The 26,819-nt window shown below is 39.1% G+C and overlaps 1 protein-coding gene across 9 annotated transcripts; it reads left to right on the top strand.

Moving 5' to 3' along the window:
• The first annotated feature begins 51 nt into the window (after positions 1-51).
• LOC144694470 (zinc finger protein 518A-like) lies at positions 52-22,173 on the top strand. Of its 9 annotated transcripts, XM_078564930.1 has the most exons (4): positions 52-195; positions 3,643-3,678; positions 4,312-4,525; positions 14,319-22,173. In XM_078564930.1, the coding sequence occupies exon 4, from the start codon at positions 14,482-14,484 to the stop codon at positions 19,963-19,965; it is 5,484 nt and encodes a 1,827-aa protein (XP_078421056.1). In that variant the 5' UTR covers positions 52-195; positions 3,643-3,678; positions 4,312-4,525; positions 14,319-14,481; the 3' UTR covers positions 19,966-22,173. The 9 variants fall into 9 exon arrangements, with proteins under 9 accessions (XP_078421056.1, XP_078421053.1, XP_078421055.1 ...); XM_078564927.1 differs by lacking the exons at positions 3,643-3,678; positions 4,312-4,525 and adding an exon at positions 5,517-5,576; XM_078564929.1 differs by lacking the exons at positions 3,643-3,678; positions 4,312-4,525 and adding an exon at positions 5,517-5,585.
• The last annotated feature ends 4,646 nt before the right edge of the window (positions 22,174-26,819 follow it).

Below are 26,819 nucleotides of genomic sequence, written 5' to 3'. Positions count from 1 at the left end.
GCGATTTTGACGGAAGTCGCCTGCAAAGGTACCGGCCGCCCCATCCCCCTGGCAGCGCCTCCCCCAGCCCAGGGCCGCCGCTCGGCCGCAGGAACCCGGCGTCTCCACAACAACAACAAGAGCAGCAGCAGTAGAATGCCCGGATGGGACTGTCATGGCGGCTCATAGTGACCCTCACACCACTTTCCAAAAATGGTAAGAATATTGCGAAAACTTGCTTTGCTTTTTATTAAAAATAAAAAATACCCACCAGCCAACAAAGTGACAAGAGGGGCGGGGGAGGGAGGGGGGACCCCTTCACTTCCAACCGTCGCGGCTGCTCTCTCTCCACCCACCCCCCCCCAAACCAAAAAAAAGGGTTCCCATCGCCACCACTGAAGAAAATGTCGGCTCACTTGCACCAGCCGTGGGCGGAGGACATTTTCGGGCTGAGAGGAAATAGTGCAGCCGATAAACTGTCGGCAAGTGCAGATACGCGGAGGCCTGGAGCCGAACGGACGGCCAAAGGGCTTTGGCGTCGCCCGGGTAGTTGGAAGCGATTGTCCGAGGGCTCGAAGCGCTCGGCTAAAAGGAAATCCACCCACCGGTTGTTTAATTCCGCCTTAGTGTATACGTCCGCCATTTTGACGGCGGGGATAAATAGATTTCTATTCGCGATTCTCGGCCTCGGATCAAGCCCCAGTGAAATTAAGTCATTATTTACTTTAATTGCAAAATAAACTGTGCTGTCCAGAGTATTTGATTCTCCGTCGTGGTCCAGTGGAGAACTTTTCAAAGCATTTACCGCCGAATAGTCTCACGTAAGTAGATGGGATCTGAATTGTACTTGTTCACCTTGAAATTGTTTCAGTTTAAAATGTTCGCTTTTTAACTCGTTGGTCCCGTTTTGTGTGCGACACGTGTAAAACTGGGACCAGGGCTGATGAAATATCCATGAGCCACAATATGGGCATTTAACGTTTTTAAAAATAAATTGAGTTGTCACCAAATTCGGCACGTTGTGCATTGATAGTTTTGTAACTCGATTAATTTTCACCAAAACCCCATGTTTTGACATTATTTATGATAATGGGGCAATTGTGCAGCTGTTATTAATGTATGGTGCTCATGCTTTTAGAGAAGTGATGTTAAAAACCTGAAGGTTTAGTATTCTATCACCATTGTTGGCTAATGTTAACCATAAACATCTTAAAAAATAGTTAAAATGCTATCTATTGGAGCTTGTGCTATTTCCAATACTATTAAATTGTTTTAGCAAAGTGGTGTGAGAATTTACTAATCTACTGAATTGAATAGTCTGGAATTTTTCCACAGATCCAATGAGGTTACACTTTTTTTACCACCCATTTCTCCCCCCCAAGAAAGTGAGAGTTCTTATTGGAAATTAGCATTGACAGGTTTGGATTATGTAAAAGAAAACATTTTTTCCCCCTACAGTTGAAAACTAAAACCTTGATTCAACATCACTTGGGTTACTTAATGGGGTGTGAGAATTTTCACCTCTCTCTTTCCTCCACCCTTTATTGTCTGGAGGTTCCTAGCACACCCACAGCACACATTTGAGATCAGGAACTCCACAGAGTTAACAAAGATTCGTTCCAAACTCCTTTAATTGACAATTTGGTGCTTTTGTTATTTCTAGACATGACCGTTCCAGTGCACTCCTGTCCAGCCTCCCATCTTCCATAAACTTAACTGCTATCTGAAACACATTTGTCCACACCCTAACTTGCATCAAGACCTGTTCACCATCATCTCCCTGTGCTTGCTGACCTACATTGAATTCAGTTTGAACAATGCTTTGATTTTAAAATTCTCATTCTTGTTTTCAAATCCCTCTATCTTTGTCAACTCCTCCAGCCCTACAACGCCCCGCCCTGCCGCCCTGAGTTTGTAGATGATGTGCCAGGAAAAAGCAGCCCACTTGATTGGCACCTCATCCACAAATGTTCATTCCCTCCACCAACTACACACAGTAGCAGCAGTGTGTACCATCTACAAGAGGCATTTCCGGAACTCACCAAGGCTCCTTGGGCAGCACCTTCCAAACCAACGACCACTATCATCTAGAAGGACAAGGGCAGCGACACATGGGCACACCACCTGAAAGTTCCCCTCCAAGCCATTCTCACTATCCTGACTTGAAAATATATCGCTGTTCCTTCACTATCGCTGGGTCAAAATCCTGGAATTGTCTCTAACTGCACTGTGGGTATACCTACGCCTTATGGACTGCAGCGGTTCAAGAAGGCAGTTCACCACCACCTTCTCAAAGGCAATTAGGGATGGGCGATCATACCTTTAGATCTTGAGTTCACTCCACAAACACTCTGATTCTCTTTCTTCCTTTAAGACTGTCCATAAAACTTGCCTCTTTGATCAAGCTTTTGGTTATCTGCCCAAATATCTCCTTTCTTGGCTCTGTTTCAAACTTTAATACATTCCTGTGAAACACCTCAGGACATTTTGCCACATTAGAGGCACTGTATTAATGCAAGTTGTTATTCGGTGTTATGCCACCAAATAGTATAAAAATGTAAGGCCAGGCTATAGAAATGCAATGTTAATGTTTTCAAGTTGCTGATGTGACTTGAGTACTTCAAGTTGGTTGTTCAAGGAATTGAATTTGTGTGAAAACTCACCAGTATGCGCTTCTTCAAATAAATTTTATAAATTAATTTCTTGAAAATAGCATTCAAGGTTTATCAATGGCGCAACAATTTTTCTAAATGAAAGCCCACTGCATGTAAGAAGGTATCTTGTGTGAAGTATTTAATATTTGTATGAGAAATAGTTTACAAACACTTGTTTAAAATGAATCCGTGGGTGGGATTTTTCACCCATTGACTGGGTGAAATATTAGACCCACAGATAATCCTTTAATAATGTCTCTATCTGAAAAAACGTTCTTACTTTCCTTAGTTTTGAAGCGGGATCATAATCAAAATAGCTTCTGGCATGTTAGTTGTCTATGCTATAAAGTAATGTAAAGCTGAACATCTTGGAGTTTGAAACCTACATTTCTTTTGAGGCAAGTAATCGGATAATAAGTGATATCTTGATTTGTAGTTATGCTTGAGGATTGTGTGAAGAAAGGCTTCAATTACATAGAAAGTAAAATGTATCATGTTTTTGTTTTAAAACTAGTTTTGGTGTGTTACAAAATGTAAAATATAACTGAAATATAGCTTAACTTTTTAAATTGCTTTGGATAGATAATTGTGGATATATTATGGGCAAATATATCTCAAACTTAAATTTCTGGGGTACACTTCGGCTGCTTTTGATAATTTGAAGGCATGAAGCCTGCAGAATTGCCCAAGTCACCGAAATATTGATGGCCTTACTGCCTTTAGGCCCATCTGAATATAGCTGGAGCCAATGCCTGGTTTCAAGTTCACTTTGTTGTAGGATTGCCCTTAATGACTGTTTAACAGTACCTTGTTGAATAATTCCATTACTGAAGCAATAAGAAGAATCATTGCTAAGTGATAGGTGCCTATCTAGAGGGCAGTCTTTATTTGGCAAGGAGCAACCAGTAGCGCGATATGTTTTTTCAGGTTTTAAATATTGAATCTTACAATGTATGAATGATGATAACAATTTCCCCTTCCTTATCTCCCTATTTACCTGAATATATAGTGATCCACAAGAAGTATGCTGCTTCAGTTCAAAATGGCACAAAGACCACTCGCATAAAACAAGATTGTTTGCTATTAATTGGTCAAGAATGATGAATAAAACCAGCAGCTGATCATAACTAGCATTTGAAATTGAATATCTGTGTAAAAGAATGCTTCTGAATTCTGAAAAGCTTTTTAATATTCCTGAAAATAGTACTATTGTTGAAGTAGTACAATTATTGAAGTACCCATCTTTTAAACCTTGCATTTCCCATCTTACTGGGTTGGCAAGCTAGGAGGTAGATAAGACTGGCAGCCATTCTCTGATTAGCTTCGCTGATTTGCATTGAGATTTGGGTTTGTTGTGGAATTATTTTTAATCGATTGAAAGGAAATGGGCAAATCTGGTGTGCTACCATACACATATCAAAATCCATGATTCAAATCAAGCAGATTAGAAAGTCAAAGGATTGAGTTGGACACCAGGGGAATGTGAATGGTGTGAAGTAGCGTCGTAGAATTGATTTTCCTCTGGGCTGACTCAATTCCATCTCTATCATTTGACTCAGTGGAAGGTGATGCTGAGTTCCTTTTGTGAGAGGGGCTGGACAAGTTAGAAGTTATTTCTGATTTATCAAATGGAGTTTTTACTCCATCTTAGTAAAAGGGGCCATCTAGCTTTAGTGAGGGTGAGAAAGATATGGAGGATTTCCCATTCACATTGACCGCCCAAGGTCTTGGTTCACAAAGAAGGCCTGCTGATTACTGCTCCAGGTTGCGTGCTTTCTTCAATCCCACCCTTGTGCATCTGACTTCTCAGAATGGCTGTCAGGTTGATGAGGATGCTGAAACTTTTGTTGGGAGAGGGGGTTCTTGGCTGGAGCAGCCAGTTTTTGTTCAGTGTATTTTCTTCGGTTATGTAATACCTGTGCAATTAATTTCCATTCCTTTTGAGTCTTAAAGCTGAGAATACATAAAGTTTTTGAGTATCAATTGGAATTAGATATATATATATGTATAGATATATATCTATATTTAGCACATCTAGTTAAGGAAAATGGGTTTATCAGGAACACTAGTGGTTGTGGAGTGTGGGTCCTAGTGTTGGTAATGTTGTTATAGAGCAGCAATGCGAGAAAGAACAAAATGGTGAGTTGGGGGTGGGGGCAAGGTATTTCCTGTATTTTAAATCTACATTTCGTGAGCAAGAGAGATGATTGACATGGGAACACAGATTTGGAGAATGGGAAATATCAGGTCTAGATATTAAGGGCAGAAAGTGAGAATGAGATGGGGGTGCAGTCAGGCAGATAGGAGCGATCTGCTGCTGCCCCATTCTCCATTTTAATTTGATATTCTGTCCACTGCCCCCCCCCCCTCCCCAATCCATTTATATGTTTAATGGTAGCTTGTACTTTTAATTTAAATTCAGTTACCTCCTTTAATGTTCAGCACATCGGTAAACTTTGTTTTTAAGTGAGTTGTTTTATCAGTGGCCTCTGCTTACCTGTGTACCTTAATTTTTCCTGCTATGAGTACTTTCTGTAACAAAACCAGTATCATGCTTTATGCTATTGTTTTATAATGTTCTAGCTTATTCTTTGTTTTAAATCCTACTATTGTACTAGCAGTTTCTATTATGTATTGTTTTACAGTATAAAGCCACAGATTTGTTTGCACAAATAAAATATTTCCAGATCGTACAAAGTTTTGAATCCTCATGCAGCACTATTAGAGATCATTTATTTATGAAATATAAAAATGATTTCTCTTTCTACCCACCCCCACCTTATTTCTTCTGTGGTTGTTTTGGTATTTTTGATTTTTCTTCTTTTTTTATTGGAAAAAAATAGAAATATGTTGTCTAATTGTTTAATAACTTTTTTAATTTAGGTTTAAAAAGCCTCAGATTGAAGCTACTTAATGGAACAGGCATTTAAGATGTGTATTAAAGTCAGATAAGTAGGTTTTTTTGAATGTTTAGTCTCAGTCTGTTAATAAAGAGTCTCTTGTCTCATCACTCTTGTCTCATCCTAAATGCCCATTAATCCTGGATGGCTTTCATTCATTCATGGGATGTGAATGTTGCTGGCAAGGCCAGCATATTTTGCGTCCTTAATTGCCTTCGAGAAGGTGATGATGAGTTGCTTTTGTGAACATCTATAGTCTGTGGTCAAGATAATTCCACAATTTTAGGTAGGGAGTTTCAGGATTTTGACCCAGCCACAATGCACGAAAGGCAATATATTTCCAGCTAGGTCTTGCAGGTGGTGGAGGGCAAATGCACCTGCCGGCCTTGTCCTTCTAGGTGGTAGATGTCTCAATTTTGGTAAGAACCTTTGGCAAATTGCTGCAGTGAATCTTGTAAATGGTACACCTTGCAGCCCTGGTGTGCCAGTAACAATGGGAATGAATTTTTAAGGTGATGGATGAGTGCCAATCAAGTGGGGTGCTTCACCCTAGATCGTTTTGACCACCTTTAAGTGTTGTTGGAGCTGTGTTCATCCAGACAAGTGGAGAATATTCCACCATACTCCTGACTTCTGTTTTATAGTTGGACAGGCTTTTGGGAGTCAAGAGGTGAGTCACTTGCTCCAGAATATCACACCTGTGACCTCTATGTAGGTGGCTTGACCAGTTAAGTTTCTAGCCAGTGGTGTCCTCCTGCTGTTGGTGTGGGAGGTAGGGGGGGGATATGTAATGGTAATGTTGTTGAATGTCAGGTGCAGGTGATTAGATTCTGTCTTGTTGGAGAGGTGTTTGCCTGGCACATAAGTGGCATGAATGTTATTTACCATTAATCAACCCCAAGCCTGAATGTTGCTTAGGTCATGCCTGCATGTAGTCATGGACTGCTTTGTTATTTATATGATTTGTGAATATCTCTACTTCTGACCTTTTGTTGGAGGGAAGTCCATTGAAGCAGCTGAAGATGTTTGGTCCCAGGTAGAGGAACTCCTGCACTGATGATGTGGTTCTGAGATGATTGGCCTCCGGCAACCACAATCATCTTCCTTTGTGCTTGGCAGTTTTTCCCCTGATTTCCATTGACATTAATTTTACTAGTGCTCTTTGATTCTGCTATCTGTCAAATGATGCCTTCATGGCGAGGACTTCCACATTACCCATGTAATTCAGCTCTTCTGTTAATGTTATGACCAAGGCTGTAATGAAGTCTGGAGCCAAGTGGTCCTAGTAGAAATCAACCTGTGCATTTGTGAGCAGGTTGTTTTTGAGTAAATGCCACTTGATAGCACTGTTAACAAGACCAATCATCACTTAGCTGATTGAGAGTAGATTGATGGAGGTAATTGGCCAGATTGGATTTGTCCTGCTTTTTGTGGGCAGACATATTGGGGCAATTTTGCAGTCTTATCCGGTCTAGTGCAGTAACTGTACTGAAACAGCATTGTTCAAGATGCAGCTAGTTCTGGAGCACAAGTTTTCAGCACCATGGCTGTGATGTTGTCAGGGCTTATAGCCCTCACCATATCTAGTATACTCAGCCTTTTCTTTATCACATGAAATTAATTGAATTAGCTGAAGATTGGCTTTTGTGATGGTGGAGATCTTAGGAGGAGACAAAATTGGATCATCCAATTGGCAGTTCTGGCTGCGTGCAGTTGCAGAGCCTTTTTTGCACTGGTGTTCTGGGCTCTGCCAGCGTTGAAGATGTTTGTGTAGCTTCCTCTTCCTGTTTAATTGTCCACCACCATTCGTGATTGGAAGAGGCAGGACTGAAGAGCTTTGATCAGATCTGTTAGTTGTGGGATCACTTGGCTCTGGCTATTGCATGCTGCTATTTAGCATGTTTTGTAGTCCTGTGTTCTCCCTTCACCAAATTGGCACCTCATTTTAAGTATGCCTGGTGCTGCTTCTGGAATGCTCTCATACACACAGCATTGAACTAGAGTTGATCCCCTGACTTGATGATAATGGTTAATATGCTGAACTATGAGATTTTAGATTATGGTTGAATACAATTCAGTGGATGATGGTCAAAAGTACCTAATGGATGCCTAGTTTTGAGCTGCTGGATCTGTTCTGAATCTATTCCATTTAGCATGGTGGTAGTGCTGCACAACATGATGAAGGTGTCTTCGGTGTGAAAATGGGACTTCATCTCCATGAGGAAAGTGTGGTGGTCATTCCTAGCACTGTCATGGACAAACACATCTGTGACAGGTAAATGGATGAGGTCAAGTAGGTTTTTTTTTTCTTCATTGGTTCTTTCGCCATCTGCTGCAGATGTAGTCTGGCAATTATGTCCTCCAGGGCTAGGTGTGTGTGTTGCTACCAAGCCACTCTTGGTATTGGACGTTCAGGACTCTATCTAGAGTAGATTCCATGCCCTTGTTGCCCTCATTCAGTGCTTCTTCCAAGTCATGTTCCAGATGGAGGAATATTTATTCATCAGATGAAGCAGGGAGGCAAGTGTAGTAAGCAAGAGATTTAGAGAATTGCATTTTTTAAACCTTTCCTTCCAAACTGGGGAGGAGTTAGTTTTATTAATAGTCCTCCTGGTGAATCACTGATGGGGAATAATTCAGAGGAACATCGATCTGAAAACTTAAATTTGTTTATTTCTCCAAATGCACTGTCTAATCAGCTGAATATTTCCAACATTTTCTCTTTTTTTCTTAAATGTCTGGCATCTGTAGAATTTTGCTTTTGTTTGAGCCCATTGTCTAGGCTTGGCCCAGCAATGAAAAACTTGCTCAATTTAAATCCAGTGTTGGCTGGAATCCTTAGGCTGGCTAGATGAAGTTAAGAAAATCTGCTGATGGGAATAGTGTAGTGTATTTTTATTCATTTTCTTGTTTGAGAGTTCTTTGATTAGTCGAATTAAGGTGAGATTTGATTGATGTTACTTTTTACCTTCATTGTTCATTGCCTATAACATAAAACAGCCTAACAGTTTATACCCGACCTCATATCTCAAATATTTCAGCATCCTTTGGAAGGATTCAAGAAGTGCATGGGAGAACACATGCAAAATATACAATATAGAGTTCAGATCACAAAAAAGGCCGATGTTGACTTTCATATAAATTATGTATTGGGCAGCATGGATGTATTCTTGAACCTAGGTTGCATGTGTTAAATGGATCCAAACCAGATGAAATACGAAACAAGACATAGATCTTTTCCTTGACACAATGCTTATTCACAGGATGCAGCCTTACAAATCTCTGCCTCCTAGCTGCTATCCCAGTTATGTGGTCCCAGTCCTTAATCAAACAATGCTTATCACCTATGTATCTTTAACAACACAATCAAGATTCCCCTTTCTTTCCTCCTTTAAACAAAAAAAACTTTAACATACAAAGCAATTAAAAATGTTTTTCCATAATTCTTATAACTCATCATGACACAAGATATCATTTTTCTAGAACATGATTTGTGTCAACCCATTTTATTTTAGCAATCTCTCTTTTTCCAACACTTTCAATCCACAGCCTTTTTTGAGTGATGCCCTCTGCTGAATGAACATTTATCCCAAAGAGAATGGTTGTCCACTTAGCATTCTGCGGGCAAACCTTTCTCAGAATGCCCCTTGTGTAGGATTTTTTTCAGAATATTAGATAAATACAACCCATATCTATTGCTTCTACCAGTGCTTCTGCAGCTAGGGTGCTTTTAACCACCCTTTTTATTTTCTTGGCTCCCCAAGTCAAGAGGTAACACTACATTTTTTCCATTTTTCCCACTAAGAATATGATAAATCCACCCAGAAGATTGACATGGGAAGCATGACTAAAAATGACTAACTTTGTACCTTTTGGGTCACCCAAGGCAGGAAAATTGAGAACATATTACCCTGAATTGAATTTAGGTTTTATTGCCCTGAAAACCGCCTCAGCTGTAGTGTGTTTCATAGTACTAAGTTCTTTTATGTCATAATGGCATTGGGTCTTATCTGAGTGAAAAGACAGTTTAACTGTCCAATCAATCATCTCAACTGGTCTATTTCTTCCTTGAATGCAAGATCATCTTTCTGTGAGGACTGGTCTGGTTTAATTGGGATATGATTAGCACTTTCTAGAAATGATTGATTCAAGGTTGCTCCTGACCTAGTCTGATTAATGTCTAACCCTACATATTTAAAGGCCCCTGAAGCCTGACTTTCAATCTTAAATTCCTCTTTCCTTATCTATAACAAATTGCTCAAATTCTGCAGAACCTCCCCATAGAAGATCAACTACGTGCATCGTGAAGATGCCTGCGATGGAACAGTAGAACATTACTGCATCTGCTTTCAGCTGATAACTTTTAGCGAGAGACCTAATCAAGAAATAACATAGCCTCAATGCATCATTTAATCCATAAACACATTTGTTTAACTTCTACAGTTTCCCATCACCTTTAGGTGGTTTCAATAACACTTGAAATTTTTCATCCTGCAAATCTGTGCCTTTTACATCAATCGACTTGCATTTCCAAGAATATGTGGCTAAGAGAGCTAAGAAAATCTTCAAGATTGCTTTTTTTGTTGTGGGAGAGTCCACTCTTAACACCTTGATCGTTAGGTGTCTCTTCGAAAACCCAAGTCACTGGTCTTGCCACCAGTCTTAAATGTTCCATCAAGAAATATTTTTTCTATGCATATCCACCTGTGTGATAAGGCTGGTTGTCCCCTATCTAGTACTTCAGAGTATGCACCAAATTCTTTCCAACTATCCAACTCTTTTGTTTTGCATCTCTCAATTTATCTACTAATTTATTTGTAGGCACCAAAACATCCTGATTATAAGGGCTTCTACTTCTAGTGGCATTCCTAGTTCATTCTATAGTTCTTGTTCTAGCCAAACTATGGTCTCTGCTTGCCCTCATTCTGGACTACTGTTACATGACCTTTCCCTCCTGTGATCAGAGGTTCTGTTGCCAGTATGTGATCTTTTCCTAAGTCCAGAATCACTTCCAGATTCCCTATTGGAACTTGCACTGCGTTTTCTAACTTTCCACATTTTCACCTCGTTTTGCCATTCCATTGATCTTACTGTTTGTCCATCTTGTCCATCTTCTTGAACATTTAGCCAATGTTTGTATTTGCCAATGGTTTTTCCTGCTCTCCTTACAATGGTTGCATCCCTCCATTCACATGCCCCTTGCATGTATGTTACCATAGTGCCAATTTTCGGTGGTTATCCTTTTGGATTGAATAGTTCTATCTTGTGTATTGGTATCATATTGTCTATCATCATCGAGCCCCATATCTACTGTGTTCTGCTGCTCATAACTGTCAAGTGCAGGGTGCCTCATCACCTCATAATTGCTCGGATTCTGCAAGTTTATAATCAATCCCAATTAATCTAGATGATGTACCCAATTAGTTTGACTGCCATGTTGGAGAATTACTGTCTTTCCATCACACCCTATCACTTTACCTGTGCCTTTTTCATCGATGGCTTGCTCAGCAGCTAGAGTATCTCACTAGGTACTTCATCTGCACTTATAAAGTGACTTACCCCAGCAATTCTACAAGGAATCATCACTCTTTTTGGTGACTTTAAAGTGTTGTCAGCCCCAAACTGAAGCATATGAACAAATGAATTAGGAGCAGGAATAGGCCACTCAGCCCCTCGAGCCTGCTCCGCCATTTAATAAGAACGTGGCTGACCTGATTGTAATCTCAACTGCACATTCCTGCCTACCCCCAATAACCTTTCACCTTCTTGCTTAACAAGAATCTATCTGCCTGTGTCTTAAAAAATATTTAAAGACTCTGTCTCTGCCACCTTTTGAGGAAGAGATTTCCAAAAACTCTTGACCCTCAGAAAAAAAATTCTCCTTATCTGTCTTAAATGGGCAACCCCTTATTTTTAAATAGTGACTCATAGTTCTAGATTCTCCCTAAAGAGGAAACACCCACTCCACATCGACCCTGTCAAGACCCTTCAGGATCTTATGTTTAAATCAAGTTCCCTCTTACTCTTCTAAACTCCAGCGGATACAAGCCTAACCTGTCCAACCTTTCCTCATAAGGCAACCCTTCCATTCCTGGTATTAGTCTAGTAGATCTTTTCTGAATTGCATCCAATGCATTTATATCCTTCCTTAAATAAGGAGACCAATACTGTACACAATACTCCAGATGTGATCTCACCGATGCTTTGTATAACTGAAGTATACCTGCCTACTTTTGTATTCAGTTCCCCTCGCAATAAACAACAGCATTCTGTTAGCTTTCCTAATTACTTGCTGTACCTGCATTCTGCATACTTTGAGATCCATGCACTAGGATTCCCAGATCCCTCTGATCCCAGAGAGCTCTGAAATCTCTCTCCATTTAGATAATATGCTGCTTCATTTTTCTTGCCAAAATGGACAATTTCACATTTTCCCACATTACACTCCATTTGCCAGATCTTTGTCCACTCACTTAACCTAACTATGTCCCTTTGTAGCCTCCTTGTGTCCTCTTCACAACTCACTTTCCTATCTATCTTTGTGTCATCAGCAAATTTAGCAACCATACCTTTGGTCCCTTCATCCAAGTCATTTATATAAATTTTAGGCCCAGACTTATCCCTGTGGCACATCGCTTGTTACATTTTGCCAGCCAGAAATCGACCCATTTATGCCTACTCTTTAGCTCACTAACAGAAAACAACCTTATCCATGCCAAATTGTTACTCCCTACACCATGAGCTTTTATTTTTTGCATTAACCTTTGATGTAAGCATGTAGAACTTTCATATTCCTTGACCTTACTTCAATCCTTACTGCTTAGTGAATCCAAATACTATTTCATCCAATCTGTTCCATATATGTGGGTATACAACCACTGTCCAAAACTGCGCAATTAAATGAATCCACGACAAGTACACATTACCGGACTGAAGCTTCTTGTGACTAGTACAGGTCCCTCAGACTGATCAATATTATCCCCACCCCCTTTCCTATCCCCCTTTTTTCCAATAATTTATATATATTTTTCTTTTCCCACCTATTCCCATTATTTTTAAATGTATTTCCATCCATTGTTTTATCCATACCTTTTAGCCTATTTCGATCCCTTCCCCCCACCCCATCCCCACTAGGGCTATCTGTACCTTGCTCGTCCTGCTTTCTACCCTTAATGTCACCATTAGCACATATCTTAGCTAATGTCACCACCGTCAACACCTCCTTGTCCTTTTGTCTATGACATCTTTTGGTTATCTCCACCTATCACTGGCCCTCTATTCAGCTCTACTTGTCTCCCCCCCCCTCCCCCCAAAAACCAGTTTATATTTCACCTCTTTTCTATTTTTCTTTAGTTCTGATGAAGAATCATTCGGACTCAAAATGTTAACTGTATTCCTCTCCGCAGATGCTGTCAGACCTGCTGAGTTTTTCCAAGTATTTTTGTTTTGGATTTCCAGCATCTGCAGTTTTTTGCTTTTATAATATCATCTTCCCCTTCTGAACCTTCTGTGTCGTGCATTGCGTCAAACCCAGTTGTTCCATTTTGGACAATTTTTACCCCACAATAGTATTTTGAATCACATCTAAAACACCTATTAATAATTCCCTGGGCATTCTGGGGTTTGTTCTTCTATTATTATTACTCTATTCCTGTTGTCTGCCAGCTCTGCCAGAATATCTCCATCCTCCTTTTCTTTTGTAATGACTACTGCGCCCCATATCTGAATTGTCTCAATGCCGCGAGCATTGAATCCTCTGTTTTGTGATGCTGCCAAATGTCCCATTTGTGCCATGAAGGCTGCTGGAAACTACTGTTTTCCGAGGAATGTTTGTAACGCTTCAAACATCTGATCCAAAAGAGTGTCTCTTTCAGAGAATCTAACTGCGGTTAAATCCAGGAACCTGTCCATGTGCAACAATACTTTGCACCTGATCCTGCTTTTTATAGAAAGCAACAGTGCCAAGGTCATATGAGAAGGATGTAACCAATGTCCACGTGTCTATTTCATTTTTTTCCTTTGATCATAAAGCTCAGATTCTGAGAACACCAATGGGAAATTATACTATGACACTTTACACTTGGTTTCAGCCATTCTGCTCAAAAGTAACTCCGATTACAATCTTCTGTCTGAAAAGAAAATCTTAGCTTCCAATCTTCATCTTTAGGTAATTATTTTCTGCTACCATGTTAAATGGATCCAAGCCAGATGGTGAAGTGCAAAACAAGATGCAGATCTTTTCCTTGATAGGTTTATTCACAGGATGCAGCCTTATAGACCTCTGCCTCCTAGCTACCACCCCAGTGTCCCAGTTGACTCTCTTTATACTCTTTTTAAAAAACAGCAATAAACATATAAAACACATTGGGGAGTGAGAGCCCCTTTAAAGGGGTTGACTGTCATATTTAATCCCAATCCTTAATCACTGTATCTTTTAACAACATAAGCAACAAACCAATAACAGCATAATTGGAGAGGTCAGTGCTGCTGAAGTGAAGAGAATAGAGTAGACCCAAAACTTGTAACAATATATTTTCATTTGCTAGCTGTATTTCTCAACAATGCTTAAACATGCATTTACAGCTTTTTTATAGCCAGAGCCTCCCAAATTTTGGTTCAGTTTAAACATTTTGTCTTTTTAGATAATTTGGAATAATGCACCAGAAGTTTTGAATTACACAATATCACTGTAGCTCTTGTTCATGAGAATTATTTTGTTCAGTGCAACGGAGTCTGTCTTTTATGCAGTAGCTCAATTGAAAAGTATTTTTCTTTATTTTTACAGAATGATCATCACATGAGGAGTAATATTCTATGGCCTAATTTTGCCTGAGCTCAAATCTGAAGAAACGACCTTTCTGAGACCTATTGTGATATGCAGCAATTGGAGAGAAGGCATCTAACAAGTCTCTACAGCATCATTGATTAACATTCCACAAAATTGAAATATGCAATCTGACCAGAGAAATTTTGCACAAATCAATGAAGCAAATGCTTTTGCAGATTCAAATAGCAAGAAGTGTTGTAGAAAAAAACTAAGCTTGCCTACAGGAAATTTTTTACAAAAGGACAAAGGATCTGTAGCACAAAAGTGTGCACGAGCTTCATCTATACCTTCAGTGACTGTGAATAAACATGTGAATAAAGATTCTTCGCAAGAGTTGAAATTGAAACTTAAAAATGCAAAAGTTGTTCTGTCAAGATTAGATGTGAAAAAAAAGATCTCTCCATACTTACTGGTAAATCAAAGTAAAACATCACTAAGTAGATGCCAGACTGCAAGAAAATCCTTGAGGAGAGAAAGCTTAGCTCAGGTGGACCATCGGGTTATTTCTTTCAAGGATAGTTCTGTGCAACAGTCATTGGGTGAGACATCTAAAACTTCAGAGGGGATAGCAAAAGCTGTATTAGTAAAGGTTCTACGTTTTAGCTGTGAAAAATGTAAAGACGGTGCTGAATACAACCCAAAACAGTTACTGAAACATTATCAGGAGTTGCATGCTGCAGACTTACCTGTATATCCCTGTGAGTTGTGTAGTTTTACTGCTAATGATTTTCAGACACTGAGCCAACACCGATTGAAGCATCGTACTCCTCTTCTTAAGTGTGAAGTTTGCAACGATGGTAAAATGTATACTCTACAAGAGCTGAGAAGGCATTTAAATTGGAAACATGGTGTAAATGGTAATTTTCGCTGCGAAAAGTGCCGATTTTCTACTAAGGATCAAGGCACTTTTATTCAGCATATTCACCGACATGATGTGATTCAGTACAAATGTGGTAAATGTGAGCATGTAAGTTACACAAAAGGTGAGTTTCAAAGACATCTTGTTGTACACACAGGTGCATTTCCATTTTGCTGTCAATACTGTAAATATGGTGCAACACGTAAAGACTATATTATAAAACACATTAATGCTGTCCATAAGGGTCTGGCCGAGGGTAGCAGTTCAAAAACAGAAATGGATCCATGCCAAAAAGGAAAATTGAAGAATTCAGCGGGTCTCAAACTTGTTCTGAAAAGATACAAAAATGGGGTGTCTCGGAAAGCTCAATGGAGGAAAAAAAGGCAAATCCAGAATTTGGCTCCTACAAAGGATAATGCTAAGAGATCTGATGATGCAACAAAGAAAGTCAGCTATCAAGAACAACAGTCTCTACCAGCTGTAGTCACACGTTCGAATGAAGAAGTAGTTAGCCCTAAAGATATCAGTGCTGAGAAAGATGAAATTCCAGGACCAAAGCCAACAGCTTCTACTAGCTCTCCACAGAAGACAGCCGATGTAAGTGGTTCTAATCAAATAGGCAGTAAGGTGGTCTCTCCTCGGGCCCCTGTTGTAATACTAAAGAACAATAAATTATCAGTGCCACCTAATTATAGTGCTCAATTTATGGGCTTCAAAGTAGTAAGTGGCAAACAACATTTAGTAATAAAGCTAATGCCTACATGCAAACAAAACTTAAGTGCTTCAAATTCTCAAACCCTAGCCAGTAATGGCAACTCTCTCTGTTTGCCTCAGAATGCAGGAAATTCAAATGTTAGATTACCTGGTACAAATGCATCAAGTGTGAATGCGCAATCCATTAGATTGTCAAATATTTTCACAAGTCAGCCTCGTGCATTCATGGTAATGGATAATTCTGTGGAATCAAAGATGCAGACTTCAGGACCACAGGTATCTCATGTATCTTCTGTAACCAATGGTAAATTTACTCAGGTTAAAACACTAGAACCATTGTTTGCAGGCATGAGCTCATCTCAAACAGGAAAATTATTACCAACATCTTCATTGAATCTAATTGAGGCTACAGTAAATAAGGATATGCCAGATAGCCAGGTTATACAAAACAAGACGACAACTTCAGAAAAATCTTCAGTTTCAAATAATAGTCCAACACAGACATTTGCATCTTCAACCATCAGCCAGATTGCAATCCCTTTGAGGCAATGCTTAAATGAGCAGACATCCAGTGGAAAGAAGATGTCTCAGTCGGATTGTGATGCCTCATTACAGTCCATAAACGGCACCCATTTGCCTTTTATTCACAACTATGCTAAGGTGAACATTTCTACTTCAAAGCAATCTGGTGGTTTGCTAGTACAAGGAGATAATTCAAAGACAGGAATGATTTCACAACCATCAGAAGCTGTTCCTCAAAGTTCCTTTAAGGCTGAATCAAGCTCTGGACAGCCACACAAAGTAGAAGCTAGTGGAATTCAAGTGTCAAATCTTCAACAACTACAATGTATTGTAACTTCTCAAGCCTCTATAATTCCAAAATACGGTCTATTAAATGGAAAAGTTTCAACAGCTGGTGTTTCAATTTCCAGCAAACCATCATTTACAAACATTCCTTCCCACTTGCTGCTTGGCTGTCGAAATCCAGGTGGCCAAGGTTTGAATGAACTTAATTCACCTATACTTCTGCAAATGCTAGAACCTTCTGAAATAGTTAATGAAGAATCTGATGCAGAGAGCAAATTGGTGTCATCAAAAAACATCCCTATGTCATCTACATTATGTACAAGTTCTGCTACATCAAATTGTAATTTCCTTTTTGCTTCAAGTGAACTGGGCGCTGAAACTCTAAACATACAATGTGATGAACTCTGTAATAATTATATGGTTAATTATAACCTTAACTCTTGCAGTGCAGTATTAAATGCAACTGCTTCAGAACAAAGTATCTGTCCTATCAATGTAAAGGAACCTAACCAAGTTAATTATGAGAAATGTTTGTATAATTTGAATAATCTCCATGCTACAGAAGTACCAATATCAGGAATGTGCCAGTCTGCAGCGGAGGCTGAAACATTAAAAAAAGTCACTGTCAGAAGTTGTACGACAGTGCAGAGCCAACAAGAACTTAGGGAATGTAATAGTAATTGGTCTCCAAAAGATTGGGCCTGTGACTCCGAGGCAAATACTAAATTGCAAAATACGGAAGAGGATGAAACAATTTCAGAATTATTTTTAGAAAAATCAAATTGCTTGAGGAAAGTAGATGTAGAGATGATGGACTCCTATACCAAAGATAACATGAATCATAGTGTCTCTGCAGAAGACTTGTTGGAAGAGCAAGTTAGTGATTCTGATGGCAATGTGTCCCCAGTAATGCCTAGAATCACATCTGTGTTCTCATTGCGGACTGGGGATGGAATGAGTTGTTTGGCTCCTGAAGAAAATCAGTTACTACTTAATGCATTGAGGGGTACGTCCATATTTGGTGATGAAAATCCTTGCAGTGAACCACAGTGTCCCAAAAGTAGTCCAACTAGTTTTCTAGAGAGACAGACCAGTACACATACTGCAACAAACAAAATGGCTTTACATAATTATTCTATTAAGGAAGAGTCTTGGGCTATGCAGTTGGACTCTCTAAATGATAGCTGTGTTTTAGATAATGAGAAATGTCTTGGTGAGAGAAGTGTGCTGCAGACTCTATCTCCACCTAAATCAAGCAGTTGCATGCCACCAAATGTTGAAAAGCTGAATACACTGTTAAAGACTCATTCTGCTGAAATAATTAACCAGCAGTTGATAAAGGATGCAATTCGTACTTCTGCTAATGGGAGCATTAACTCATCTGTAGCACCTGTTGCACTTTTGGGACCTTTACGCCTTGCTGGCATCACTAAGCCGCTTTTAATCCAACCATCGCAGAAAGGTTCTGCAGTGCCCTTGCATTTGACAAAGCAATCCCGATTGCAAGTAGTTTCTGGGGGATCAGTTCCACAAACAAAAGTTGTTACTGGAAACACTGCCTCCCTGCCAGATAAGGGGCCTGGCTTGATACTTACTTTCAGTAATGGAACACTTGGTGCAGTTGCTAGCATTGTTTGTGGTGGTAACCCTCCGATATTGGATAGTACACGTGCCAGTATGCAAGGACAAACACTGGTAACTGACAAAAGCCGACAAAATACATGTCCATTAACGAGTAGTTCCAGAGTAGGTTGTACGAAGGCCACACCAGTAAATGTTTTGTCTTCCAAAGACTCTTTACCTAAAGGTTCAGTTTCTGCAGTGTTTGATCATCATTCTTATGCAAAGCTTGCTTTTGATACTAATGACAGCCATTCGGCTGAGAAAGGTTCATTAAATATAAATGGTCAGGATGCACATCTTTGCAGTGAACAACTTGAAAATGTTAAATCAACTGTATCAAATAATTCACTGTCATTTCCACTGAGACAGGAGGTTGGTTTGGGTAATGAGGGCATGCAGACAAATACAAGTACTGAAAATGAATCAGACCAACAAACTGTTGTGCTTCAATGTATTATGCAGAAGAAACCTACTGGGGTTACAAGTGAAGAAACAGTGGCCAATTCTAGTCCCATGCCTGAAGAAAATGGACCACTTAAGAAGATTTTATTGCGATTTGTTAAAAGTTCTAATGGGGAGTCGGGGATGAAGGGCAACCAATTTCTGAGAAATCCAGTGGCATTTCACAATGATGCAGCAGGCAACTTTCCTAAGCCTTTACAGCAACCAACTCAGGCTGTATTGTTTACTGGTGGCTCTCCATGTATCCTGTTACCAGTGAGTAAACCTGTGCCCTCAATTCCTGCAAATGACGGCATCCCTCCCCAAATCCGTGCTCAGGCTTCCCTTAAACTTCCCATTCCTCCAGCTCTCCGAAGTTCATCAATTCGTTCTGTTGAGAGAAGAAATACTAATAAAGCCTCTTCAGTTACTTCACAGAGGTCTGCAACAAAGTCAAACTGCCGATGGGATAATGAGAAATCTGATGAATTGTGGCAACCACGCAAGTCATGTAATGAAAATTTTGTATTCAGATACAGCAAACGACTAAAAAACAAGTTGGAGAATTCTGAAAATCCACCAAAGATGGTAACCAGTAGCTTCAGTCAGCTTAAAGGAACCGAAGAGAGAGAACAAAACAAACCACCTGAAGTTAACAATATGGCAGCTAGTCGTAGAATTGTGAAAACCCTAAGGCTTGTACCTTTTGATCATGGGCAGCTTATTAGATGCCCTAGAAGAAATCAGCCTGTGATAGTGCTTAATCATCCTGATGTTGATGTACCTGAAGTGGTTAATGTCATGAAAACCATTAAGAAGTGTAAAGGAAATGTTCTCAAAGTAGTTTTATCAAAAAGAACAATTTGTGCTTTGTTGAATTCTTGCAGCAGTATGCAAGTAGCTGCAAAAGGGTTCCTCATCAATCAATGCAAAAAGATAAAACCAGTGAGCCCGGTGAAAGAAAGATATGTACTGAAGTTAAAGTTGAAAAAGACAAGCAAGAACAATTATCAGATTGTGAAAACCATTTCAAGTAAAACTATTGACGCTAAATTCAGCTGCTGGTTTTGTGGCCGAATATTTGATAACCAGGAGGATTGGGTGGGTCATGGTCAACGACATTTAATGGAAGCTACGAGGGACTGGAATAACTTGACTTGATAGTGGATTAAATGTCTGAAAAAGATCCAGGACTCTGAAAGTGATGTGTGATTTTCATGTTTTACGTATGTCCAATTCATTAACGCCCACTTCAGTTGTTAATGTGAATTTACTTTGAGAGGAACTGCTAGGGGTAATGTCTTCTGGAACCTGAATGATGAGAATGTTCAAACCTGAATGTACTGAAGGCTTTTATAGAATGTTAGTAGTGTTTTCATAGTGGGAACTGTTTGTAACAGTGGCTTTGGCACAGTATTGGGATTTACCTAATACTATAAATAACTGAATAAATGCACTCTTCAGAGTCACTTCAGAGAATTTGGTGCAAATAACAATATTTTTAAAGTTTTTTGCTTTTTTATTTTGACCTAAAATCTTCAGTAAGGAGGGGTATTACTGTTTGTGGTATAAATGTATATTATGATAGTTGAGAATTTTGGCTCAATCAATTGTATTTTGCCCTAATTTACACGTGCTGCTTAGCACAATTTGTGTGTTGGACTCAGCAAAGACAATCATTTGTACTTCTAACCTCTGTTTGCTATATGATGAGAATAAGTTACCACAAATGATTAAACAAACTTTTTAGATTTAGAAACAGTCAACTCCCAGTTTTCTGCTGTCCTGATTACTCTCTATGCAGTGAATTGTAATAAAATGTAGAACGTATTTGGTACCTTTTTCATTTAATACATTTATTTTGTATCTTTTATGTACCATGCAGCGAGGTAAGCAGTACGGTTGGGATAATTCATGTATTTGGTTTCCCTTTGTGTTTATTATTGTCGATAAGATATCCACGTCCTTAAAGTGAACCAGAATTTTGCTCGGATATATCTTGAGGCACACACTTTTCAGGAGATCTATCACTGTAGCATGCTGCAATAACCCCATAAAGCTGCAACTCATTTTTTGCACTCCTCATGTGGCCTTAAAGGAGGGTCGTGTGTGGCTGTAAGTTCAATGTGTGGCAGGTGTAGAGTTATTGCAGGGCTATGGCAAAAGAGGAAGAGATTGGGACTAATTGGAGATAGCCCTTTCAAAGAGCATCATGAACTGAATAGCCTCCTCCTGTGCTGAGATACAATGATTCTACGACACCATTGGTGTAAAAATCAATGATTGGGATGAGATCTGAAATGCTATAAAGGTCAGGATGGGTGCACGCACCAGGTGCCCTTGACCACCGCAGGCACAGAAAAATTTTGGCTGGTTTGCTCATTTAACCTATGCACTGTTTTCCACCTCTTCAAACTAACAGATGCCAATGTTAAGAGAGGGAGTTATGGATGAAAAAGAGGTAGGTTTGTATATAGTTCTTTTATCTCTGGTAACATAATTTGAAAAAAAAATGCAAATTAATATGGATACAGTTTGCTCATCTGTCTTCGTATTATCTTTTGAGTAGCTGCTTGCAATTGAGTCTGTCTGGCCTGCTTGTCCTGTTTAAAGTGTGCATTTATTGGTGATCTGTCCAAACTATTATAAATTCAGTAGTCTTCTTCCTCTGCAGCCTAAATTGACTGTGAAACACTGAAAACTGTGCAGTGGCAGAATTTATACTGTTTAATGTAGAATACAGTTCAGTAGTCTGAATTTGGTATTCCATGTAGGATTTCTATTCCTGCAGATGTGAAAGGTACTAGTAGTTTGCTAGATTTCTGATATTTGGAAGGGGCAATATTACAGAAGTGTTCTATTTTTCTATTAATTGTAAAACCATGCCTACTTGTAAAGAAGAAAACCTGTGTTTTTATAACAAAGTATAAAAAAGGCAAATATTTATGTAACATTAATAACTTGGGTTATATTTTTACATTAATGGTTCTTTGCTGTACTAAGCAGTTTATAAAGTAAATCCTGGTTTTGAAACACCATTTCGTTGACTAGTAAATGCACCAAAAGGAATGTTAGATATGGAATATGTTTAATGTAGGCAGGTTTTTTGCTTCAGTTTTTGGTATGTGTTTCTAAATAAACCATTGCTTGCTGGAGCTGAAATTGGAATTTTTTTTATATATTGGAAATGGATTTGAGTGAGTTCCAAATAACCAGTGTCAAAACCGTAATACTTTTTAAAATATATATATTTTATAGCTATGCACTACCAATATTGGGTTATTTCTTTCAAGGTCAGCTTTTACAAATGCACGCTATTTTGAATACATCTATGTACATTTTCTTCAGAAATAAAGTCAATTAAAACAACTTGTGATTTTTCTTCTCTTGCCTACCTGTCATAACCATATACATTTAAAGAACCTATTAAAATATAATGAAGTATGAAATAGGTTGCATCAGTTATTTGGGTTTGTAGAAGCTCAAGATTGCAATAAATTTCAGATGTACATTACTCCATAACAAAACTTGTTGCCTAACCACACAATTAAATGAGAATTCCTGCTGTTAAAAATGGTTGTTTATTCTCAATGCAAAGCCAATATGAGGGAAAAACAAGTAGTTTTCTTTTTAGAATTTGCAAGACTGGAAAAGATCATTGAAATTTTAGTTCCAGTAGCTAGGAAGTGCCTTTTCCATGAAACATTTCCAACTGTTCAAATTTTTCATTTTTTTAATAAAATGTTGAACTATTCAACAGATAAGTTGATGTCTGGGATCCATAACTGAAATATTAACATCTTTGTCTATAGAATACTGACCTGTGTTTTGTTTCAGATTCCTAGCATCTGCAGTGTTTTCATTTTTACTCTTCAAAATTTATTCAAAATCAGCTCCTGTTGCCTCATTAATTCCGTATAATCATCACCCTTTTATATTAAGTAATTAAATCAGAACCCAGCTTTCACCATCTCCCCTAGTTTTAAATACATGTCCCTTGCACAATCTGTTGCTATATTTATCTGGTCTATACCTCTTAAGAGTCTGGAATGGATCTGGAGCATTCTAAAGTCATCCATGAGCCTACTTGCCTGTAGCATCAAAATTCTCAGTTTCTGCATCTTGTCTTTTATAACTCTGGTACCTAACCCCAGATAGCCTCTTTTGCTGCATGCTTTCCAGTGTTTGAATGTCTTTCTCAAAATATGGTGATCAGAATTCTATATGATATTCTTGGTGGGTCCAAATGAACCATCTGCGCAAACATAGTAATATGCTGAGAATGGTGCTTTTTTACCCCCATGAAACCTAAGATCTTCTTTACTCACTTTCCTGCTGCTGAACACTGCCGATTGGTTCAGTGAGCTAATCATATGCTACCAAATCTCTCCTGCTTTCTCTTGAAGATAATACCAGTTAACCTACGTTTCTTCTATTTGATAGCTTTTCACAATCACATGACCTTTGCATTTTACCTGCAGCTTGGCACCCAGTCTACCAAAATCCTGTATTTGATAAGCCTGTTCCTGTTTGCTGACCCTGATGAGGGTGGAGGGGTGGTGGTTTGGCTTCCTTCAATGCCTTTAACCTGTCCAATGCCTGTCAGCTACAAGTATGTTTCAGATTTTCTATAACAAAATAATAGAATTCTACCTGAACAGTAGGAAAGCAGTTTAGTTTAAAATAATTCTTAAACTATATGAATGTTTTTCATATTTAAGGTAAGCTAAGAGTAGAGCGAAAGCATTGTAAAGATCTTTTTCTTTGGATGTGCAAACATAATTAAACATGTTTTTAGAAGAATTTAATAATAGTGGCAGTGGCGTCTGCGTCTCAATAGCAGCAACAAAGCTAACCAACATCCTAACATGAGACACATTCGTGTATCTTGATCTCTGTTGCCTGTTTGTCGTCATTTTTTCTGTTCTCTACTGGAAGTGCTGACTCCATGTGTGTGTATAGTTTGTTGCATGCATTTGAAGAAAATTTTCAGCATTCTTTTGTGATCTTTTATTATTGATCAGCTACCCAACTGAAGGATGCATCACATCAACACTCAATCCTATCCTATCCCGCTGATGCCCACACATTCTCTACCAAAGGTAGTTGGATAGAGGTTAGGGCATTCTCCTCTTACACGAGTAATGAGTAGCCTCGCCCTTTCTATAATGTTTTTTAACATATCCTATTATGACTTGCAAGCCTTCCTTTGCATCTTTATGAAGCTTAACGTGTCTTAAATCTGCTTGTGGTCATTTTCAGACTGCAGTGTTTCAGCTGTTTCTCAGAAGTTTTGGATGTCTTGCTGTATTAAGCTTCATAAGCACACAAAAACAAGTACAGTTTAGAGAAACGGAATAGTGGCAAAAAAATCCATGTCCATTGTGACCTAGACAATGGTGCTTTTCTGCCTGACTGAGGGTTTATATTATTGAGAGTTTATGCTTAAATCATATCTGTCCAATGCTGTTTAAATCTTGGATGTTGTGCTCAAAATAGAAATTGCTGAATCACCATTTGGACCATTCTACAAACAAATTAGTTTTTGTTTTCTCTTGAACAATCTTTATTTGAAATGAGAATCAGAATGGAAACAAACAAATGTGGTTTTGATGCTAAATTGTTTGAAAACTTGCTTACTTCATAACTGAGTGTTCACAAAATTGAAAGGTTTTTCCCTCCCCTTTTTACTGCCATCAGACAAACTAAGTCCCATTGCTAGATAGGTTATGAGGAGCTTGGAGTTGAGCTATTCATTGCAGAGTACCTGTCCAGTACCTTGTAGGCATAGTGTTTGGAGTTGATATGGTTGGCCCAGCCAAGTTGATGATCAATAGTGGCCTAAGATAATGGAGGTGTTTGAGCTAGCCATTGCCTGATATTCGTATAGTATGATTGTCACTTTTTGCACTAAGCCTGGATATTATGAGTACTACTGTAGATTGACACAGGCTGCTTTAATAAGGTGGGATTGTTAATGGAGAAAATAGCCCCATTCCTCTCATTGCAGAGAAAAAGTATTGAAGTATCTTGTTTAGATGGTCAACAAAAACTAGTGCACAAATATTCATTACTACAAAATGTCAGCGCAAATAGTCTTTATCCACTTAGCCTTTTAACGACAGGTAGTCTTAACCAAATTGACTGGACATTGGTATCTATGGTGGTAGAGACTACAGGTGAAGACTGAAGATGATTATCCACATAATACCTAAGACTGAAGAGTTGTAAACACCAAAGGGCTATCTTATACACATATTTACTGCCATGTCATGGCTGGGATTGGAATGTGTATGGAGATCTTCCTCATTGGTTGCCTGATGTTGAAACACTGTTCTCAATAGTATTTCTCTTTCCACTCCTGCAAAGTTACCTCTGGTGAATCCTAATCTTATCCCTGTCGTCCTCATTTCTTGTCTGTGCAGTCCCATGATTATGACATCCAGAAAAAGAATGGCTGGCTCCACGTGCAGGCTGAAAATACTCAGCCGTACTTTACCACCACCTCTCTCGACCCCTCCACTAGCTCTAAATTGTTTAACATCCAGTACAAAATGAGAAGAAATGTTCTCCAACTAAATATTGGGAAAACTGAAGCCATTGTCTTTGATTTCCACCCGCCACCCCCGCCAAACAAACTTTCCTAGCAACTGACTCCATTCCTCTCCCTGGCAATTGTCTGAGGCTGAACCAGTCTTTGCAACCTTGATGTCGTATTTGATCCCAAGGTAAGTTTTTTGACCACATATCCATGCCATCATTAAGATTGCCTTTTTTCACCTCCATAACATTATCTGACTCTGATCCTGCCTCAGTTCATCTGTTGCTGAAACCTCTCACATGCCCTTGTTCTAGGTTTGACTATTCCAATGCTATCCTGGCCAGCCTCCCATCTTGCATGGTAATAAATCTGAGCTCATCCAAAACTCTGCTGCCTGTATCCTCACTTGCACTAAATCCAGTTCACCCATCACTCCTGTGCTCACTCAACTACATGGCTCCTAACCAATCAATGTCTTGGTTTTTAAAATTCTCATCCTCATTTTCAAATCCTTCCATGGCCTCGCCCTTCCCGATTTCTGTAAACTCTAACCCTAGAACCTCCGAGAACTTTGCATTCCTCAAATTTTGCCTGTTGTGCATACCCATTTTCCTTTTTGATGGTCATGCCACAGTTGTCTAGGCCTTAAGTTCTGGAATTCCCCCTCTAAACTTCTCCACCTCTTTTTCCTCCTTTTTAAAGTATTTTAACTTATCTCTGTCCAAGCTTTTGGTTTCTACCCAAATATCCCCTTATGTGACTTGTCAAATTTTGTTTGATCTAAAAAAACACGTGTGAAGTGCCTTGGGATATTTTAAGACATTAAAGGCACTATATAAATAAAAGTTGTTGTCGGTGCCGACAATGAATCTATTCTCATCTTTTTTGTTGTGGACTTGCTTAGCTCTGGCTATAGCATGCTGCTTTTAGCATTGAAAACCAGTAAAACCAGCTAGATCTATGATGCCCCTTATCCTAGATTTATCACATCCATGGATTTCCTCTCCCTTCACTACTGAGAGATGATAAGAATCCACCATGAGCCAAATCTCCTATTCCAAACATCTTTAACATCTCTGGGTCCCCTTCAAAAGATTCCCCCCACAACGCCCTCCCATCACCCCACCCTGCCTCCTAGTGACAGACCACATCAGCTCACTGCCAAATTCCAAACCCACCCCCCCCCCCCTGCTAATGCAATCAAAACCCAGGATTGTCCACAGTATTTGCAAAATGCAAGGACAATTCTCACCTGAAACCCCCTCTCCCTCCATGGCACAACTAAATCTAAAGTAGCAGACTGCAACATCATCAATAACAATCGTACATTGTATTCCCAGCTTTACAGCTGTTACAGGATGAAAACAAATATACCAGTCATTTACTATTCTCACACAAAGCCATGGAATTTGATAGACAAACCATGTTTGAGAATTTCAGATTTAAAATTGAATATGACTAGTTTGCTCCAAAT

The sequence above is a fragment of the Cetorhinus maximus genome, chromosome 20 (assembly GCF_964194155.1).
Source record: "Cetorhinus maximus chromosome 20, sCetMax3.hap1.1, whole genome shotgun sequence".
Classification (NCBI taxonomy): Eukaryota; Metazoa; Chordata; class Chondrichthyes; order Lamniformes; family Cetorhinidae; genus Cetorhinus; species Cetorhinus maximus.
Note: the sequence above shows the minus strand (reverse complement) of the source record. Positions and strands in the feature narration are given on the sequence as shown.

Coding starts and splice junctions, on each gene's coding strand:
- LOC144694470 (XM_078564925.1), top strand. CDS start 14,482: ATGCAATCTGACCAGAGAAATTTTGCACAAATCAATGAAGCAAATGCT.